General features: G+C 37.6%; 1 protein-coding gene across 3 annotated transcripts in view; it reads right to left on the bottom strand.

The window, feature by feature from the left end:
• NAA25 (N-alpha-acetyltransferase 25, NatB auxiliary subunit) overlaps positions 1-22,578 on the bottom strand; it is a 174,884-nt gene that overhangs the window by 150,158 nt on the left and 2,148 nt on the right. For all 3 annotated transcript variants that reach the window (XR_008703548.1, XM_055550488.1, XM_055550487.1), the window contains exons 2-10: positions 14,928-15,013; positions 14,347-14,485; positions 10,501-10,619; positions 5,752-5,826; positions 4,549-4,656; positions 4,095-4,173; positions 2,723-2,834; positions 2,092-2,181; positions 681-850 (exon numbers count right to left, since the gene is read on the bottom strand). Coding sequence is in view for 2 of the 3 variants with exons in the window: in XM_055550488.1 (XP_055406463.1) it covers positions 681-850; positions 2,092-2,181; positions 2,723-2,834; positions 4,095-4,173; positions 4,549-4,656; positions 5,752-5,826; positions 10,501-10,619; positions 14,347-14,485; positions 14,928-15,013 (978 nt within the window). In the remaining variant the exon portion in view is untranslated. The remainder of the gene's footprint in view (positions 1-680; positions 851-2,091; positions 2,182-2,722; positions 2,835-4,094; positions 4,174-4,548; positions 4,657-5,751; positions 5,827-10,500; positions 10,620-14,346; positions 14,486-14,927; positions 15,014-22,578) is intronic.

Here is a 22,578-nt window from a genome sequence, read left to right as displayed (position 1 = left end):
AACAAAATTTAGGGTATAATTAAAACTAAAGCTAATTCTAATTCTTAATATGAGCTGATTTTGGCTGGGAACAGTGCTTTTTCCCCATAAAACGGTGAACCAGTACAATATGACCACATTCACTCTTGTGCAGTAAGCTCAACAAGAACCATTTTAGAAAACCATCTAAGCACTTCATCAAATTTCCTCAAGGTCTCTCTTAATGCTCTACTATCCAAATCATTCTTTTCTCTCATCTTGTCATTATCCTTATAAATTTTCTCAACTGTTAACTGCTCTAACTTGGCCAGAGGTTATTTTATCAATGGTTTTGTGAGTGCTTAGAGTAGATTTTCAAGAAATTCATTCATTCATTTCTTGAAATCCTCGAACTTTTACAGAACTGGCTATTTTACTTTGAAATTGATTTTGATATTATTGTTAGGTCAGCAAAAGAATGCCTGACAAAGACTCTGATGGCATAGAGAGAAATGTTAAAGTTAAGCCAAGTTGCACGTGTGACTGAAGCCTAATTTTATTAGTGATCCATTCATCAGTAAGGTTAAGAAGACATTTGCTTCACAAAACACAATTTTATCACTGTAGGCCTCCCTTGGCTACGCCCTTGGGTACCGCCCTTGGCTACCGAGTGTGTCCTTATCCCTTCTCCATAGTTCCCAAATAGTATTACAGCTTCTTACCCAGTTTGTACTCATCATTAAAACCCTGACGTCGTAAACGTCTAATCAGCTCCAGTTTAGCTAGATGTGGTCCTCGGAGATGGCGAGAATTTTTAGATTCTTCTGTTATCCGATCTTCTATAAACCTCACAGCTTCTTCTGCAGAATAATGTACTTCTCCTTCTAAAGAGCTGGGTATAAACACATGAAAAAGGTATTTTGTGCCTCTATTGTTCTGTGCCAAAATTTACAAGTCAAGCCAAACTGATTTCAAGAAACAAATTAAAAATAAAAAAAAGTACCTGATAACAATAAAACAATACAAATGAGAATAAAAGCTATGAGCATATTCTGATGGTTAGTATGACACATGATTCCTCCCAGTTCTGGCATCTGATTATTACAGAGACTAACCACCTCTACTGCTTTCTTAAAAAAACATTATTTATATATTTTTCATATATAAAATATTATCTAATTAAAAATATAAGTAAATTTTAGTGCTAAGAAAATAAGTCTGAGAAAAATTAGACACTTAGTTAATATTATAAAGTAAGCATCAGTTCATAATTGATTATCATGAGTCTTATTTCCTTATTCACGTTTTTAAAAGATCCTATTTATGAATACTGTCTGTAATAGCCCCCAAAACAGCAATTGGCAACAATACAAGTACCCATCAACATGAGACAGATTGAATGAATTTTGTACATTTCTAAAACGGAGTTCTCTTAAGTCACTAAAAAGAATTAATCAAATCTGTGTTTACTATATATGGAAAGATGCCCAAAATACATTTTAAGGCAGGAGAATATCAAGTTGTAAATCATTACATCTAAAAGAATTTCATTTTTATGTTAAATAAGAATAGTTATGTTAGTATATGCATAATATAAATAAATTTGGAAGACACCAGAGTCTTTTTCAAATAAATCTGGAAGATATCAAACTATTATCAAGAGTAATTTCTGTCAATCATATCTCAATAAAACTGGGGAAAAAACATCCTGGGATGATAGGGTCTAGGAACTAACATTTTTTCACACCATACATTTCTGTCCTAATTTAGGATTTTTACAATGGACATGTATTTATTTTAAAATGGAAAAAAAAAATCTTTCTTTGAAAGAGATACATTATTGAGACAGAATTCAATTAGGCTTATAAGGAAAGTGAAGTCGCTCAGTTGTGTCCGACTCTGCGACCCCATGGACTGTAGCCTACCAGGCTCCACCCTCATGGGATTCTCCAGGCAAGAGTACTGGAGTGGGTTGCCGAATTTCCTTCTCCAGGGGATCTTCCCCACCCAGGGATCGAACCCGGGTCTCCCTCATTCCAGGTAGACGCTTTAACCTCTGAGCCACCTGAGAAGATCATCTTTTTGCTACAACATATTAAAAAGTGCTGTAATTTAGGAAAAAAGACAACTTACTGTTCACCTTCAGCAGGAGGAGTCCAGGCCTCTTCAATCAGTCGAAAGACAGAATCGAAATAAGTCAGATAGAACTGCCAGTCATCTGAGCTAAAATCAGATTGAATGGTGCACACAGGATTAAACCCAAGTTGTGACAAATCTGCCTGAGGAACCATGATACTCAACTTATTTTCTAAGTGATATTTTAGTCTTCATTAGGAGAAATCCAATCTTCCCTCTGGGTTTCTTCTACAGCCCTAAAAGGGCAGCAACTCCAAAGATATTTTCAAGGTCAAACACTTCTAAGAAGCTATTTTTTCCTTCAATAAAATAACCAGGTCTAAAAACCTAATATTCTTTATAGAAAACCCGCCACATCAGTGCTTCCTAGGTGGGCTGGGGGGAAACCAATACTTAGTTTGACAAATTAATGAAATTTCAGCATTCATTCTGAATACTCAGCATCCTGGTGGCAAAAATTTCACTATACCTCTTTACTGAAAGATGAAGGCTCATCAAAAACTTTTAAAAAATATCCAGGACACACAACTAAAGGACTTCACTTTATGCCCAGAAATCTCAAAAGATACAGTCCAAAAAAATCAAAAAGCCCCACTCTACTCTCATAGTTCAAGAAGCATCTACTTACTTTTTCAGTAAGAGGCGCCGAGAAAGGGCGTTACACTCTGGCCACCTGCTCAGTTTCTTGTACATAGCCATGCATTTATTTTCCCGACTCTGAATCTCACTTGTCAACTTCTCTACAATTAAAAGCAATAGAAGTTAGTAAGCTGGTTTCATTTTCACTCAGAAATCAGAACAAAGTCCAAATACAATAAGGAAATTGTCACATGTTCTTAAAATTCACTCTCTCAGAAAATGGGATCACCGTTAGATACAAAGTTCTATCTCACTAAAGGTTATTTTCCTGAAAAGAAAAATAGTATATTTCTGATATAAACTTTTAAATCCTGTTTTCCTATAAAATAAAAGGATCCAGAACATATTGAGTTGACGATCTAATATATGGGATACACATAAAATCCCAAGAGTATCTGAGGACTGTATATTTAGACCATAGACTGACCATCCACACACTTTCAAAACACTGAATAAGCTTGGCCTTGAACAAGATGAGAAAGGGGAGATGTTAGGAGGAAGATTAAAAGAAGGGAAATTAATCAAATTCTTCCAACAGCTGGGAACAAAAAAACTAGGATTAAATTTCTGACCAAATTATATCTGCCCTGTTCTTTTAAAACAGTTTAGCAGATTAAGGATGCCAACAATTATATTATGAATTTTCTATAGAAAATTTAAACTTTAACTATCCATAGAACTACAACCTAACTGAATAAAAATACAAAGTTGACTTCTACTCACCTGCAAGGAGGCCAAAGTTAGAAAGTAACATTAAAAATAAAAACAAAACTCTTCCTACATTTTACAGAATTAAAATAGTTAAAACTATCAGTTACTGATATGGTTTTAGTAAAGGATATACATTATTGTATGAAACAAAATCTTTTTCATGGCTGGACCTAATGAGTTATGAGGCCATAAAGTCACAATTAAAAAACAGAGTTGTCAAAACGATAACTGCAGTCCCATAAATTCCTCCTAAGGAAATCAAAGATGTGTAAATATTTAGGAAACAAATTGTTATAAATGTCTAAAAACAGAGAAATAGTTAACACCATCTATGAAGTTCATACAAACAAATTTTCTAACAAAAAGGAAAAAAGTATTTTCACAACAACAGAAAAGAGCTCTAACTTCTTTAACATGTAAAGTGCTCTTGCAAATCAATAAGAAGATTAACCAAATTTTTAGAAATAGGGAAAGACTAAGGAAAAGCAGCACAGAGAAGAAAACATTAATGATTTTTAAACAATTGAAAAAATAATTATGCTCCCTCGTGGCTAAATAAAAAATTGTTAAGGTATGTTTTATCTAACTGAAAAACAAAAAGTTTGATAATATAGATGGGTAAGTATGTAAAGAAACAGGCCCTCAATTACCTCCTAATTTTCCTCTGATAACATCCAAGGCTTCCTGGTACTTTCCCAAACGTTCCAGGATCATATAATAAAGTTCAACCTTATAGAAAAAACAAACAAAAAGTGTAACCACTGAAACTTTTCAATAATAAAGAGATATGTCATTTATATGTTTTTAAAAAGCTGTCTAATAGAAAAGAACACTATCTTCAAATAAGATGAAATTAACAGTGAGAATCAGGCAGCAGTATCTCCCCTATCTGTGTATATCTCAACAGAGAACACTTGCTCGAAGCACGCAAGAAATAACAGCTCCTTCATTCACCACGCCTAGGCTGGGGAATTCCGTAGTTTCACACTTACACCAAAGACAAGAGTGAGGAACTAGTTCTCTAAAGGGAATAAAGCAACAATTCATAATGTTGTAACAGTATCAAAAACATGTAAATACAAAAGTGGGGTTTAAATTACTCACTTCAGCCTCTGCTTCTATCTTGTCCTCTTTCACCATTTTTTCTACCATTCTCTCAGCCAGGGGCAGAAACATTGTTTTTGAGAGGTTTTCATCCTGTGCTGATATAGACTGGAGGAGAAAGATACATGTTTCATTCTAATTTCTTCCCTGTTTGCACTATTTATATTATCGCCATGCAGACTATTATTGTGACTCTGGCCCATAATTAACAAACCACTATGTCAAATATCAGACCTAATTTGAATTTACCAAGAAAATACATTAGAGATGGTTTGCTTTACAAGAGATTTCTTAAGATTATCTTACACATTCTTGAAACTGTTTTTACAATATGACCTAACTTTTAAATAGGTCATTCAAACATTTTTCTTGAAATATATTAGGGGGGTTACGTTTATACTGTTTATTATAGATAAACGGTACCAAGCATTTGAAGAGAAAAGCTTTTGCGATGTCTTCTTGAGATGTTCACATATTATAAGGAAATGCCAATTTCTTCTATTTATAGCATGGCTTACTTAACAGCTACAGTTGCCTCAGACTGATCATTAAAATCGACACATGATATTAATCATTTTAACATTGCCAAAGATTCTGCCCCGAGCTCATTTGCCTCCTGTAAACAACCTTTCAGAGTAGTTATTACGCTTATTTTACAGATAAACTAAGGTTAAAAAGATTTCCCAAGAGCTCAAGACACGGGGTAAGGCCAGTATTTGAAAAGCAGACTAGTGTGAGCCTCTCTGGTTCTAAACTGCTACATTTTAACACCTTCCTCCCCATCCTCTCATACACAGTATCTCATTTTGGTCCTCACTGTGGCTCTGGGAGATAAGCATCTCCATTAGGCAAAAGAGCAGACTGAGGCTCAGAAAGAAGTGACAAAACATGGTCACCCAGTTCAACGATCTGTTCACTAACCAATAATATCAAACATTTCCGGGCTCATACTTGATCAAGCAACCTAGTAATAGATCCAAGGTTAAGGGGAAATACACTGTGTATTACACACAAATAAACCAATATATCAACTCATAAAGAATATCAAAACTCAATTCAAAAAAATCAGCTGACAGTGTACCAAGTCCCTGTTTGACACATGCTGCAACACATTACCCAAGATGTTCAGAGGACACATTAAGGACAATTACTGTACACAAAAATAAAAACAAATCTCAATCCCATTCTGAATGCCATACTCACTTGCATAATTAAGCTCATCACAGACCAAAAGTAGTAAGGGTTTTTGGGGACAATCTTATATAGAGCCATGCCAGCCTGAAAGACAGAGCACCATAAATATTTTGTTTAGAAAACATCAGACAGAGAGCAGTTAATGATATGTGGCAAGAAGTTTCCTAGGAAAATAACCACGTGTTTACATATGCCAGTTACTGTAAGTGCCTAGTAACTTGATGGCTATGCTCTATAGGCTAATAAGAGAGGTAACCAAAACGGCAAATTTTTACAAGATCAGGAATGATATTTCATCTTTTAAATCACATTTTCTCAAACTGAAGCCCAGTGTTCCTAGAGAATACTGCATTCCAATATAGTTCTCGTAGACTACCAAGCAAAAACAAATGTGGCTTATGACTATATATCAATAAACAAACTTTACTGAAGCCACTGCACTAATCAATTACAGTAAAATAAAAAAATACAGCATATTTAAACTTCAAAGTTAGACAAAATTACTATGACAGTATTCAAAAAATAATTCTTAGGTTAGGAAAACATTCAAGTTCTTTCAAGATACCATTAATTAGAATTGAACCCTTTCATTGTATAATGTATAATACTCAAATACTTAAAAGCAGAAACAGGCATAAAGGAGCAAAAATCTATTTATGTAAAACTGAGAATCTGTCCATAATTGCCCAATTAGTTATCAATGCTAAGAACTCTGTCAGCTAATTATCACAGTTACTATTGAAAAAAATACATGGAGCCCCTATAACAAGGAGTGGAAGGAAATGTCTATTCCTGCCAAGAATACAAAGATTGAGTCCTGATCCCCAAGGCACTTAAAAGCTAGGGGAAAAGAGCAATATTCAGACAACTAAAAATATTCTTGGCAATAAAAATAAACATCCTACCTGGGGAAATTCCCTGGCAGTCCAGTGGTTAGGACTCAGCACTTCACTATTGGGGGTGGGGTTTGATCTCTGGTCGGGGAACTAATAAGATCCCACAAGCCACCGAAAAAAACAATCACAAACAAAAAAATATCCTATACAGAAACACCATGCTAGGGTGTTTCCAGGGGTTTGCCAGGTGGTTGAGCAGTAGAAGAATTCGCCTGCTATGCAGGAGACGCAGGAGACTTCGCCCCTGGGTCAGGAAGATCCCTTGGAGGAAGAAATGGCACCCCACTCCAGTAGTCTTTTCTGGGAAATCCCATGGACAGAGGAGCCTGGCAGGCTACAGTCCATGGGATTTTGTAAGAGTTGGACATGACTTGGTGACTAAACGACAACAGGGTGTTTCCAAGGGAAGCAAGGTTAATAAGTTTGTTTATTCCTTTTTATTTTTTTAAGGAAAAGCAGAGAAGAGCCTTCTTCAAAGTAGCAGTCTTTCAGATGGAACTTGAAGGTCAAACACAATGTCTAAAAGCAAAGATGTGGGGGTAAAAATACATATAATCATTTGGAGTGAATTGATAAGTGAGTGAATCAATTTCTTTGTAGAAGCAAAATGAATATAACTAAACAAAAACATTAAAGAAAAGACACGCTGACAAGAACAAGTAGGACATCTAGCAGAAGCAAAAAATTAAGAGCAGTAGAAGGGAAAAGGGCCAAGAGGTAGACAGAGGTACCTTTGTTATTACGGCATTCAAAAAGGAAGCTATATAGAGTAACACTGTGACATTGTATAAATCTATACTCTTCCAAAAAGAGTGTTTTAGCAGTACTGTGAAGAAAGAAAATAGGGAGAAAGAACAGGGGAGGCAATGAAGAACTAAACCAAGAATCGGTATATGAAACAGGGAATTCTCTGGCTGCCCAGTGGTCAGGACTCTACGCTCTTTCTGCTGGGGGATGGGATGATCCCTGGTCGGGAAATAAGATCCTACAAGCCCTGTGGCCAAAAAAAAAAAAAAAAAAACAAAACAAAAAACAGAGAGAGAGAGAAACCTCAAAAACACCTTGGAGGCAAAATCAAGATGATCTAGATGGTGAAACACCAAAAGGGAGGGGATATACGTGTATGTGTGGCTGATTCAAACAGTAGACACTGACACAATATTGCAAAGCAACTAACTATATGTCAATAAAAAACTAAAAAAAAAAAAAAACTTTGGAGACGAAACGGACATAGAGGATAAGGAGGAGAGTCCAGGATGGCTTGAGGTCCCTGTTTCTAATACCAAACTGGAGAAATGAAGTAGAAAGCATTAAAAAAAATTTTTTTTTCGATAATTTGGGTAAGGAAAACATTTTATAATGACATACAGAAATAAAAAGGAATATTAATATGAATTTCTAACAAAAGAAAAATTTCATGCCTATACCCTACTGTCTTAGAGGTGCTAGCATTCTGTTGCTACAGAGAATTTCCAACCACAGAGAAGGTGGAAAAACGCGGCCACAAATTGGTGACTCAGAGAACAGGAATGTCACTAACAGAAAAAGGAAAGTCTAGTCATCTATCATATGAATAACTAGCAACTCTTCATTAAGGTGGCTTTAAATATTACCTGCTGGAGATATCTGTGGGGCAGAAATCCTTAAACTTTCTGATTCCCTGGCTTCCCTCCCTCTTACCTAAACCAATTTATGCAAATCGCTCATTATTTACCAAATATTTAGCATATGTTATTCTAGGAACTATGGATTCAGTAGTGAACAAAAACGCTTACTTTTAAGAAACATAGCATGTAATTTATAAAATACCTATTACCCCAGATGGACATACCATTTCAAAATAAGCATACATACGAGCTGAGAACTGTGATTACCTTGAGCAGCAACAAAGGTAGAATAAGAACTAAGAAACTCCATTCTAAGACATTTAACACTAAAGGACTCCATTCTTCCAATACATTAGACTAAGACAATGCAAAAGCAAGCTATGGTTAAAACATTGAGAAGCTGTAACTACTAAGCCAAGTCAAACCAACAATCTCCAAAAAGCAAGCTGAAAAATTATACATATCTCTGGCAACAAGTTAAACCGTACACAAATAAAAGCTGATCAAGTGGCAGATTATTTTTTCCTTTTCTCAAAATTTACCTTAATATTGCCATTGCATGAACTTCTACTTTTTATTTTATGTGTTTATATTTTATAAAATATATATTTCAAAAATGTATTTTGTGGGATCATAAAATTAACAAAAGCTTTTTAAAAAAACAAACAACAGAAAGTAAGTTGGAAAGTATCCACAGCCCTACACCCTGGCAATATTTCAGTACATACATCTAATAATATCTTTTATTAATGAGAGGTGGATGGGAGAGGAGTGGGAGAAGGCCATTTTACAACCTGCTCTCTTCAATCACTACTGGGTTATCTTTCTATGTGAACAAATAAAGACACATAGTACCACGCATGGGTGCAGGGAGTGAGAATGAGGTGTTGCAGTTTTTCTACCATATAGGCGAACTGTAATTTCTTTATCTGCGTCCATATTAATGTATATTTAATATGCTTTACTTAAAACATATTCCTAGAAGTAAAAATGATACTAAGATTTACATGTATATGTGTTATCAATTTTAAAAATACACCCATTTTACAACAGAAAAAAATTATAATTTCTGAATACTTTTCCTGAGAATATATTCCAACAATAAATAAAAATGATAAAATTTCTTCAAAGAATTATATTTGGGACCCCCAAAATTCTTCCAGTTTAAAAACTTGCCAAGGTGAATACAAAGACTGATATTTAAAGGATTTATCTTAATACAGTATCTTCCACCTTCCCTGTTTATCTAGTGTTACAGTTTGATACTTCAAGTGAAAGTGTTAGTTGCTCGGGTTGTGTCCAGCTCTTTTGCAACCCCATGGACTGTAGCCCACCAGGCTCCTCTGTCCATGGGATTCTCCAGGCAAGAATACTGAAGTGGGTTGCCATTTCCTTCCCCAGAGGATCTTCCTGACCAGGGATCAAACCAGCGTCTCCTGCAGGAGATCCTGCATTGGCAGGCAGGTTCTTTACCACTGAACCACTTGGGAAGCCTGATATTTCAAGTAAATAAGACCAAATAAAAACCCAAGTAGGAAATATCTGCCTTCAAAACATATTATATCCACAAAGCATTTCTTTAAAAAATTCTAGCTTGACATCATAAACCTTTATGAGCTTAACTGGGCAAATTTCATTTCTCTGGGATGCCAGTTTTACTCACGTATCAGCCCCAACATATCCAAATGAGGCACCTTCACAGGTATACAAGGAACACGAAAAATGTGCTAACTAGCAGAGAAGGAGAAGCTACATCCAGGGGGGGAAAAAACGCATCCCAAGCAACATGGATTTTTTACCCTGCCTGTGGATTTAAAAATCTTAGCAGGCTATATACACAGTTGAATTTACAAAATAGATGTAAACTTTTAAAGCTAATTTTTCTAGTCTGTTCAGTTATTGCTCTGAGATTTCTGCCCATTTTCTGAAAATATACCAGCGATCTGATGCAGTGGGACAATCTAAAGGTTGTCCTTTAGATTGTTCTTACTAGAACCAAAAAAAACATACATTAGGCCACAAAAGAACAATCACATTTCCCAAATAAATCAGTTAAAGAATCTGAATAGTTGGTTCATCTTTAAAACACACACACAAATATCTGGTTGATCCACACGCACAAATACAGAGATTGACTCCTATACATGTACGCAAGCATACATGTGCAGACACACACACACACAAGTGCAGTTAAACCACAGTAAAAGGCTTTCAGTGAAAATCCCACAGCCCAGGAGGTTTGGGTATCAAGTTACCTGTTGCATTTTCTTGTATTCGCCCACTCTGGCATAGGCCATGAAGAGGTGAGAGTGATATTCCTCACTATTGGGAACCTTCTTCACAGCTGCCTCATAAAGTTTTGTGACTAACTCCGCTAAGACGAAGAGAAACAGGATTTTAATTACTGATGTGTAACAAATCTTAGCAGCAATTTTTTTTTCCTATTTGGAGGAAACAGATGTCTCCTATCATTAAAGAAGAAGAAATATCTGCTTTGCCTCACCTGATCATCATTCTTCCCTTGCTCAGGTGTTTTCAATAAAGAATGGACTAGGTCAGCCCCCCAATGACATTTACAACATATAAGACTCTCCAGGATCTATCTAGCCTTTCTGTCTTCTTCCAAATTCCTTCCGCCTGACACTTTATGCTCCAGCTACATCAAAATATCTGTAGTTCTACGAGATTCCCTGCGCTGTATCGTATCTCCATGAATTCACATTGTTTCCCCTGCCTGGATTCCCCTTTCCTCTCTTTTCTACTGAGAGAACATCACTTAAGACCCAGTTCAAATGTAATCCCCTCTTGCCAGGAACAGGGCTTCCCAGGGGGCACAGCAGTAAAGAATCCACTTGCCAAGGCAGGAGATGTGTGTTTGATCCCTGGGTAGGGAAGATCCTCTGGAGAAGCAATTGGCAACCTGCTCCAGTACTGTTGCCTGGAAAATTCCATGGACAGAGGAGCCTGAGGGGCTATAGCTGATGCGGTCATAAAGAGTCAGAGAAGAAGTAGCACACGCACATCCATGCACGCTGCCAGAAACTATGTAAGTTCAAATGTAATCCCTTTTCTGACACCATCTCTGCTCCTCCACCTCAGTTTGATCACTGCTTCCTTCTGCCACTTTTAAATCTTTTAAATAACTTTCTTATACAATGTATTAATATATAATGCAATATACTATCTATCTATTTTTCCTTATAGACTATGAGTAACATGAGAGCAGAAAGAATACCTTTCCTTTATGATTCTAGTACACTACTTGTCATAGAAAAACTTTCAACCAATACTTGTAGGATATTTTTTTTTTTTTTTAACGCTAGGAGAGAATCCATAGCACTAAACTGACATAATCCCTAAATAATCAGATATACCTCAATTCTTAAGTTTTAATCTTTTATAAGAATGAAAAACAAAACTAAACTATAAAATAACATTTTCTGCCTGCTAGGTTGGCAAAAAAATTGTCTTTTTCCAGTTTTACTGAGAAATAATTGACAAAAACTGTATATTTTTAGGAGCACAACATGATGGTTTGATGGCAAAAAATTTTTAAGTCTAAGAACACCAATGACAAAGATGTGAAGCAACTAGATCTCTTATACACTGCTAGTGGGAGGGTAAATTTAGAAGCAAGCTGACATCATGTTTATCTTTAAGCTGAACCTACACCCTATGACCTAACACCTCCATTCCTAGATTCTAGTGTACTCACCCAAAAAAGTATTTTGTGGCAGAGAGCGTGAATTAACTACAAGCACTTGGATATTAGGTGAAAAGTACAAGTTACAGAAGATGTACAGTATGAGGCCATTTACATTAAGTCCAAGAATAAGCAAAACTAGCAATGTATTGCTTAGAAAAACAAATGTGAAAATATTTTTAAAGAAAAGCAAGAGAATTTAAAAAAATATTCAGGATAGCAAATCCCTCTTACAAAGTTAAAGGGGAAATGAGATTGACAAAGGACAGACAGGAAGTCCTCTAATCGCAGGCATGCCTCATTTTTTTATTGCACTTCCCTTTACTGTGATTTGCAGATACTGTGTGTTTTACACATTGAGGATTTTGCGGCAACCCTGTGTCTAAACAAATCTATAATTTTTCCAACAGCATTTGCTCCCTTTGTGTCACTGTGTTACCTTTTTGGTAATTCTTACAATATTTCAAACTTTTTCATTATTATAAAGTTATAGTGATTTATGACCAGTGATTTTTTTTTAGTCTATTAATTTATTTGGCTGTGCTGGGTCTTTGTTGCTGATCATGGGCTTTCTTTAGTAGTGGGGACTGAAAGCTACTCTCTAGTTGCAGTTCATGGGCTCCTCATTGTGGTGGCTTCTCCAACTGCAAAGCACCAGCTCTAAGGCACACAAGCTTAGTTGCCTGCAACATGTGGAATCTTCCCAAACCAAGGATCAAACTTGCGACCCATGCATTGGCAGACAGATTCTTAACCACTGGACAACTAGGCAAGTTCAACCAGTGGTCTTTGAAGTTACTACTGGAATTGTTTGAGAGCACCACAAATCATACCCATATAAGACCTTGAACAATCAACAAATGTTTGTTGTGTTCTGACTGCTCCATTATCTAGCTGTTCCTGTCTATCTCCCTCTCCTCAGGCCTCCCTATTCTTTGAGACACAATATTGAAATGAGGCCAGTTAATAACCCTACAACAGCCTCTAGTGAAAGGAAGAGTCACATGACTGGCACTTTAAATCAAAAGCTAGAAATGACTAAGCTTAGTGAGAAAGGCATGTAGAAAGCCAAGACAGGCTGAAAGGAAGGCCTCCTGTGCCAGTTAGCCAAGTTGTAAATGCACAGGAAAAGTTCTTGAAGGAAATTAAAAGTACTACTCCAGGGAATTCCCTGGATGGGGAATCAGATCCCACAAGCCAAGAGGTACAGCCCTCCCCTAAAAAAAAGTATTATTCCAGTGAACATATAAATGATAAGAAAGTCAAACAGCCTTATTGCTGACATGGTTTTAGTGATCTGGGTAGACAATCAAACTAGCCACGATATTCCTTTAAGCCAAAGCCTAACCCAGACGAAGACTCTAACTCTCTTTAATTCCATAAAGGTTGAGAGAACTGGGGAAAAAATTCATGTGACTCACTTTATTGCAATATTCACTCTAATGTGAAACCAAACCCATGATATATCCAAGGTATGCCTGTACTAATAATGCTCGCATTCCTTAAGCTGGGTGGTAGGTTTATGAATGTTCATTTACCTCACATCAAATGTTCTAGTGTGTTACATAAAACATACTGTTCTATAACATGTATTATTAAAGATATGTATCTCATAACAAAACATTTAAGAAATCAACAAGGAAAAACTTTATCTACAGATGAAACTGTACGCTACCTAGGATATCGTCAGAAATAATCTGGCAGGCAGAGGGGTATAGATTAAAGTTGACCATGTGTCACTAATTGCTGAAGGTGAGTAATGGGCACAGTGGGGTTTATTATGTTATTCTGTTTCTATGTTTGAAATTTTCCATAATAAAAAGTGGGAAAAGGGGCTTCCCTGGTGGCTCAGTGGTAAAGAATCCAGCTGCCAATAAGGAGACCCAGGTTTGATCCCTAATCCGGGAAGACCCCACATGCCTCAAAACAACTAAGCCCACGTGCCACATGCTCGAGCCTGTGCTCTAGAGCCCAGGAGCTGCAGTACTGAAGCCCGTGCTCTGCAACACGAGAAGCCACCACAACGAGAAGCCTGCGCACTGCACCAGAGAGCAGTCCCCGCTCACCCCAACTGGAGAAGAACCACCGAAGCAGCAACAGAGACCCAGCACAGCCAAAAATACATATTTTTTTAAAGTGGGGAAAAAGCAACTCTTTCATTTAGCAAATAAAAATGTCATAAATGAAATTCAAATCTTCATTCCAATTCAAGGATCCTAATATGTGCAAAATAGCCACTCTGTCCACAGCCTTTGCAGGCCATGATCAATGCATCAGTTTACTTGCTGTCATCCATCAAATCATAAGTGGTAAATAAATTAGACAAATATAGAAGTCAACCAGAAATATCCAAAAAATTAAGCACAGTTTTAAAAACAGTGGAAAGAAAGAAACGTACGTCGGTGCATCTCCCGGTAAAGAATAGTCAGTGCCTGCAGCGAGTTGTCATCTGTGGGTTCAAGAGCGGCCACCTCCTGTGCCAAGATGAAAGCTTCCTCTTGCTTTCCAGTTCTCTGTAAACCAATTGCCTTTAACACCTGAGAGAAAAGACAAAACTGCTTTTAAAGGACAGAAAAGGAAATGTGAACCAAAGAAAGGCAATTTGAAAGCACAAGGTAAATTATAAGATACGCCTAGGTTGCAAATCAACTATTTTACTAAAAATATCAGCAAATAAAGATTCTTTCCTATTTCAGTCATATTAAGAATGCACAAAGCAAAACAAAAAAAACGTACAACACCCCTTAAAGGGACCCTGTGAAAACAGAATAATTAAATTAGAGGAGTCATGTCCAAAGAAAACAGCAGTGAGCTTTTAATTAAATACTATTTATGGCATTTAAGGGATCAGGAAAATATATGGCCTAAGAAATACTCTGAAAAACACAGGCACTAAAGAGATTAATGAAACACCTTTCCCTTTAAAGATTACAATATATAACCCACCAATATAAGTAACTCGAAGGCAAATGAACGTACCTTAGCACAATGAAGATCTTTATGCTTTTTCAACAACTTATCTGCTTGCTGAATTGCCATTTTATTATTACCATTATCAAGATAATCTATGAAAACAGAAGTTAGGGTCATTATATTCCTTCAACAACAAATATGAAAAATGCATAGGCTAGTATCAGATATTTCAAAAAGTGTCCTAATTTGGTATTTAAAAATGTCACGGAGTGATATGAACTCTAAACAGCCAGGATGGTCCAGAACCCAATCTTATATTTTGTTACAGTCATTTCTCATCCAAAAGCAATATAATCCAGTTATACTAGTCCTTAATGAAGACTCAAGACCAAATGTATTTAGATGACAGATAACACTAATATTTTTACCTATGCCAAACAAATGGATTTAGTCACACAAAAATTAAAATATCTAAGAAAACAGTTTATTATACTCAAACTTCAAATCTACCAAATGGACCACGTTCCCTCAATAAAATGTGTACTGTGTACTTATTATGCCACAGAGTTAAGAATAATTTGCTGGGGGAAAAAAAGAGAGACAGTAACAGGGGTGGCAAATTAAATCCAACAATATTAGGAGTAGACAAGGTAGGAAAAACAGTTCTTTCATATACGTTAGTTGAAACAGAAACTAGCACTGACTTTGAAGAAAAATTGCCTAAGTTCCCTAACCTATGCATCCATTCCCAAACTCAAGGAATATGGAGACTTGCTATAAAATTTTGTTAAGGAAGAAAAGCAATCAATTATTATTCAAAAGTAGAATAAAACCAAAGATTAATTTCCAAATGAGAGGATCTAAAAGAAAATGAGAAGTGTGTTAAATGGGCAACAGTGGTAGATGTTAATTCTATATACAGGAAGATGACTAAACGCTGACCAGGCTACAGCCTACTACTACTACCACCAGGTCCCTCTTGGCTCATCGAGGTCCCAAATCAGCATGGGAACAGACAAAACGCGAACAACTCAAATTAATCTATGGACCAAATGCTGGTGAGGACAGGGAACAAAAGCAACTCTTATTCACTGTCGGTGGGAACGCAAAAATGGCACTGCCACCTTGGAAGACAGGCTGTTTCTTAAAAAACTAAACATACTCGAACCATATGATCCAGCTCCTTGTTATCTACCCAAAGGAGATGAACACTTACTTTCACACAAAAATCCGCACATAAATGTTTACAGCAGCTTTGTACATAATTGCAACAAATTGGAAGGAACCAAAGTGTCCTTTGGTAGGCAAATGGATTAAAAAAACTGTGGAACATCCATCCATACAATGAAATATTATTCAGTGATAAAAACAAATAAGCTAGCAAGTCAAAGGAAAAAAACAGAGGACTCTTAAATGCACACTGCCAAGAGAATGAAGGCAGTATGACAAAGTGACATACTATATGATTCCAAGCATGTAACAGCCTGAGAAAGCAAAAATTATAGGCACAGTGGAACAGTCGGTGGATGCCAGGAGCCGAGGGAAGGATGAATAATCGGAGAGCAGGGATTTTTCAGAGCAGTGAAACTATACGATGCTGTAATGATGGTATGTGTCAATTATTCATTTGTCAAAACCCACAGAATGTGCAACATACAGAATGAACTCTAATGTAAACTAGTAAACTAGGGAGTTAACAATAACACATTACATTGGCTCAGCAACTGTAGCAAACGCACACCAGTGCAATGTTAGTAACACGGGAAACTGCCCGGAGAAGAGCGGGGTGTGTGGGTGAATAGGAAAAACCGCTCTAGAAAAACAAAGCTGATTAACTTGAAAAATATTTATCCAATAAAAGCAAAGATTCATTTCTAGAAAAGGAAAGTAAGAAGTGTTATAAATGGGAAATAGGGTGGTAGCTGCTGATTCAGAACACAGAAAGATGGCTGAACACAAGCTAGTTCATAATCTACTACAACTGGTCCCTCTTTGCTCCTCAAGGTCCCAAGTTAGCAACAGGGAGAGAGGAGGCAAAGACAACTCAAAATCATCTTCGGCCCTGGTGGCTCAAGGCCAAATAACAGAAACCCACTATCATTTTACCTGGCAGCTTCAAGTTTTCTCCAATGAATACTTTGCCACAACTTTTAAAAAACAACCACATGAACACATGAGTTTCATCTCTAGTCTTTCTTCAATGCACTTAATACCAATAAGCACCAATAATGCTAGGTACAATGATTAAGAAGACTTACTCTGGAGGAATCTCAATCTAAAAAAGACCAAAGATTTAATACTCAGGTAGAGCGAAATCACAGAAATTTAAAAGCACACAAAATCTTGGCTTGAATACCTAATACCAGTTTTCTTAAATTCTTAGTTCAGCCGACAGGCCACCATTTGTCCTTATAGAATATCTGAGAGACGTTTCAGTTCAATAAATGATATCTTCTCTTTCTAATAACCTGGTGTTGGTCTCATGCAGAGTGAGTTCTAAGTTATGTCTGACTCAATCCTGTAAGACTCCAGGTTCATGGACCACATCTTGAAGCCTTCTCAAAGAATAGGTATCTTTGGTGAAACCCCAGCTCTGAGGATCGCCCCGTAAACGGATCAGACCAGAGGTTAGGACTACAAGGATATTTAACTTTTCCTCTCTGTTATTGACAAGGCTCTGATATATTAATATGCTGTACCCTTGCCCTCTTCCCTGGGAATGGTTTCCACAGACTCTGCTGAAGGGGTAGAATTAGATGAGCATGTCTAGATCACATAACTGAAGCCCAATAGAGTGGACATTTGACCCAAGCTGGGTAAACCTGGTAATCTATAACTGCAATGCTGAAACCTAGAGTCAGAAAGCTATGTAGAACTCCATTTGGAAGGCAATAAATATTTCCAGTTTGAGATTATCTGGGGCAGGTCCAGAATTTCCATCTGGAAGGAGCCTTGCTGCTAAGTCACTTCAGTCGTGTCCGACTCTGTGCGACCCCACAGACGGCAGCCTACCAGGCTCCTCTGTTCCTGGGATTCTCCAAGCAAGAACACTGAAATGGGTTGCCATTTCCTTCTCCAGGAAGGAGCCTTGGGAGATGCAAATTGGTTAATGGGGAGTGAAAAAGGGAGTAATCTCTTAGCTCTTCATTCATGTAACATTTATAAAAGAATAATGTCAGTTACCTTTATAAAAAAATAGATGCGGGGGTGGGGGGGGGGGAGATAGGGGGCAGTGCTGATTAAGCAAACAACCTCTCCCTACTTTATCTTCAGCCAGCATTTGGGCCCTGCATAAGTGATGAATAAGCACATTAAAAAAAAAAAAAGGCTTGAAGAACCTAGCAGAGAAGAGAATAGACACAAACAGATAAGAGCAGCAGAGACAAGTGTTTGAGAAAGAAGCTTCAGATCTTGACAGCCTTCCAGTTTCCATCAGGCTCCAGAACACTGCATTCCTGCCCTAGGCTCCCATAAGGGTTTATAAACAACCTCCTTCTACTTGAGCTTGTGTCAAAGGGTTTCTGCTCCTTGAACCCAAAAGAATTTTAACTAAGACACCCCACCACATTCAGCCTGCTGTCAGGCTCCCCCTTCCTGGAAGCCTACTGATTAATTGGTTGCTGAGTCTTTGGGAAATGTTTATTTCCATTTTATATCACTGACTTTGGGAAATGTTTATTTCCATTTTACATCACTGACTTTGTAATATAAATTATGTAGCATTTGGTGAAAAAAGGCCAAGAAAAATGATATCCTAAGTCTATTTTTTTAAGTCTTTTTAAAAGCTTACTCAAGGGTAATTGTGGCTTGACCATGAGGACTGGTATGGTTCACTTAATGAGAGTAAGCCAGTCAGCCATCCACAAATCGGGCATAGGAAGTAAGATGATGTGTCAGTTAAAGCAGTGTTTTTCAAAGCATAGTTATCACTCCAACTACTCTGTTTTTAGGTGATCTCTGTAGGCAGTACTAGATAACACAGTGAGAAAGTTGACTTCTAATATTTTCTTTATATTAAGGAGATACTCAATTTAGCATTTCCCTGTCACTTCTTTAGAATTTGCTAATGTCCCCCCCCGCCCCCCCGCATTTTTTTCAAACAGAGAAGCAACAGGTCTCAGATTGAGAGTTTCACAACTATCAGAAACTAGTCAAGGGACTTCCCTGGCGGGCCAGTGGTCAAGACTCTGTGCTTGCACTGCAGGGGGCACAGGTTCAATTCCTGGTTAGGGAACTAAGATCCTACATGCCACTGGTTCAACAAAAAAAAATTTAAGACTTTAATAACATTGTTTTGTTTTCATTGTATGTACTTATTCTTATGGTTTGCTTTCTCAGGGCAAGTGACAGATTTTCCCCTAACAGTAACAATAAAGATTTGTTGTTGTTTAGTCACTAAGTGCGGAGAAGGCAATGGCACCCCACTCCAGTACTCTTGCCTGGTAAATCCCATGGACAGAGGAGCCTGGTGGGCTGCAGTCCATGGGGTCGCTAAGAGTCAGACATGACTGAGCGACTTCCCTTTCACTTTTCACTTTTATGCATTGGAGAAGGAAATGGCAACCCACTCCAGTGTTCTTGCTTGGAGAATCCCAGGGACGGGGGAGCCTGGTGGGCTGCCGTCTATGGGGTCGCACAGAGTAGGACATGACTGAAGTGACTTAGCAGCAGCAGTAACTAAGTGAAGTGAAATGAAGGTCACTCAGTCGTGTCTAACTCTTTGCAACACCACGGACTATACAGTCCATGAATTCTTCAGGCCAGAATACTGGAGTGGGTAGTCTTTCCCTCCTCCAGGGGATCTTCCCAACCCAGGAATCGAACCCGGGTTTCCTGAATTGCAGGCGCATTCTTTACCAACTGAGCTATCAGGGAAGCCCTGTCACTAAGTCGTGTCCAATTCTTCTGTAACCCCATGGACTGTAGTCTGTCAGGCTCCTCTGCCCACGGGACTTCCCAAGCAAGAATACCTCCTCCAGTGGATCTTCCTGACCCAGGGATTAAACCTGCATCTCCAGAACTGGCAGGCAGATGATTTACCACTGAACCTCCAGGGAAGCCCAATAATACAAATTATTTTTAAATAAATTTAACAGTCAACTTAGAGAAAAATATTAAGTAATTAATAGTACAGATGATATTATAATATAGCTAAAATCATCAGATTGGATAAAAGAATGATAGAAATCTGGGAAACACTGGGTTAAACCACTGGTAAGACTATCAAAATCTACTGAACGAATGAGCTAGCTCCGTTCCTGGGTAATACGGCCAACAGAAGCTCCCCTTCCCTGCAGGTGCAGACAGACGGCAGTAGGCCCCGACACATACAGGCCTACTGTCTACTGGCCCTGTAGAGAAGCCCTGGGACCAACATCCTTAAGAATCGTAAGTCCAATCATACTTACGAATACTGACAATAGAAAAGGGATCAGTCTCACAAATAAAAAGGAAAGCCTTTAAATTAGGTGTCCTTGCAAATGCTTTTAAACCTTCCAGAGTAGCTGAAATTGACAACCTGTACTGTTTTCACTTCCTACAAGGACTTCGGAGACTAGTCAAGATATTGCTCCAAATTTAGAAAAAGACCGAATACAAGACAGCTCCATTTTCAAATTACAATGTCCTTTGCTTAAAAATCCTAAATGCTTGAGAACAGAAGTCTTGCTTTTACCAAGAACACAAATTGTAGGTGAAACTTCTTTTAATCAACAATCCTTTGTTAAATACCTAACGTGCAAGATGGGGGGTGGTGAAGCTGAACTTAAAAACAAATAATGCCTTCGAACTGATGGCCTTCCATCCTGCATCTGTTCCTTTTAAACCTACTTCCCACACGGTATTCAGACTTATCCTTTTACAATGCGGGAGAAAGAGATACATACATACAAAGTGACCACAACAGGATATTCAAGGAACCAATGATTAGTGATGGCTTCCTGTGATCAAATTGGACTTTTTTCAGTTAATTTTTAAATAATAAAAATAATAGTCATAGTGAAAAAAAAGTGATTCATACAGGTATAACAGGAAAAGAATTATTAGTCTTGTAATCTTGCCCTACGCACACACAGCCCTCTACTCTGTGCATGCTTCTAGGACTTTTCTGTGCATTAACATGTCTTTCTAAGCTTAAAATGTTTTTAGAATCTCAAAGTCTAAGAGCTTTTTAAACGGTCAAGATTTCAGAACAGAAGACTACAGGTTGTGCCAAGTGACTTTTCTACAGAAAGAAAAGATAATATTCACTCACCAAGACACCCTGTCACTCTTGGGGCGAAACAGGACAAGACTCACTGAGCTAACACCACCCAACAGAAGGTTCAGAATATATAGAACAATCATGTGAAGACTTGCGAAGTTTTAATAACGAACTATAGCAAAATAATTACCTGGAGTCTGGCCACACATGGAAGGGAAACATCCTAAAGCACCAAAGAAGTGATTATCATTCAGGAAACACAGCTAGGAAATAGGTTACACACGATTCAGGCTAGAGCAAGACTGCAAGTCAGCAGCCAACAAGGACTACTGTGTAGCACGGGGACCCCACTCAACACTCTGTGACACCCTATATGAGAAAAGCCTAAAAAGCATGAATACACGTGTCACCGAGTCACTCTGCTGTACACCTGAAACAAACACAACACTGGAAATCAACTATACCCCAATACAATTTTAAAAATAAGTATGCAAAAAAAAAAAAAAGACCGTAACTCAGTAACAAAGATTAGAATGGATCTCATGCCATACAAGTATGTGTGTATTCTAAAGACTACAGAGGTATTTTTTCTTTGAAACTTCTCTATTTTTATTTTACAATTCCTGCATCCTATAAAAATTTATTAAGTGCCATATCTGACCATCACTTCCAACTCTACACAAAACATTTTAAAATAATAATGGTAGAAGAAAGCACTGGAGCTCACCAAGTCACATGGGAATACAAAATCTGTTCAGAACCACAAAGTACAAGAGAATAATTTTAGTGAAAGGAGAAAACAATAAAGTAGGCATTCTGAGAAACTCAAGATGGTTTTCAAAAACCAAAACTGCAATACCCAAACTTACCAATTTATGAGTAAAGAGAAGCACTCTAAAGACATTCGACTAAACAACTAGCCATTACATACAGAGACATCAAAAACAGAATTTCAACCTACCATAATTTCACAATTAATCACCCTGTCCGCTTCTACCCTCAACAGCATCGGCAAAAGCTGAGGTCATAGGCAAAGTTTCTAACAGCTGTAAAATCCTAAACCTTGGTAATATAAATAATGTTGCACAAAAGGCAGTGGGGCTGCAGAATCCAAACTCAGTAAGGGCTGAGCTCTCCAGTGAGAATGGCCACGTTCAAATTCCAGCTCCACAATTCACTAGCTGCAACCCTGAGCAAATTAATCTCTGGCCTTCAGTTTACTACTATGCTCACAACAATCTTACTCCCGAACAGGACGGTTAGCACACAAACAAGCACTCAGTCAATGCTGAGTGTTGTTGACTTTGGGCTAGTGGGTCAGCACCACCAAGCATTAGCTCGTTCATGTTTCAGCTAATGAGATAAATTCAAGGGACAATAGTGGTTTAGGGACACTAAGGTATTTAAACACAAAAGCAGAGGCTGTCCCAAGGTCCAGAAGTCAGAAGTGCTGAAGTCAAGGGCAGTTCTTTCCCTAATTCTGCCAGTGTATATTAATTGCCTTGGAACTCCTAA

This window comes from Bubalus kerabau, chromosome 16 (genome assembly GCF_029407905.1).
Source record: "Bubalus kerabau isolate K-KA32 ecotype Philippines breed swamp buffalo chromosome 16, PCC_UOA_SB_1v2, whole genome shotgun sequence".
NCBI lineage: Eukaryota > Metazoa > Chordata > Mammalia > Artiodactyla > Bovidae > Bubalus > Bubalus kerabau.
This window is presented reverse-complemented; position numbering and strand designations above follow the sequence as displayed.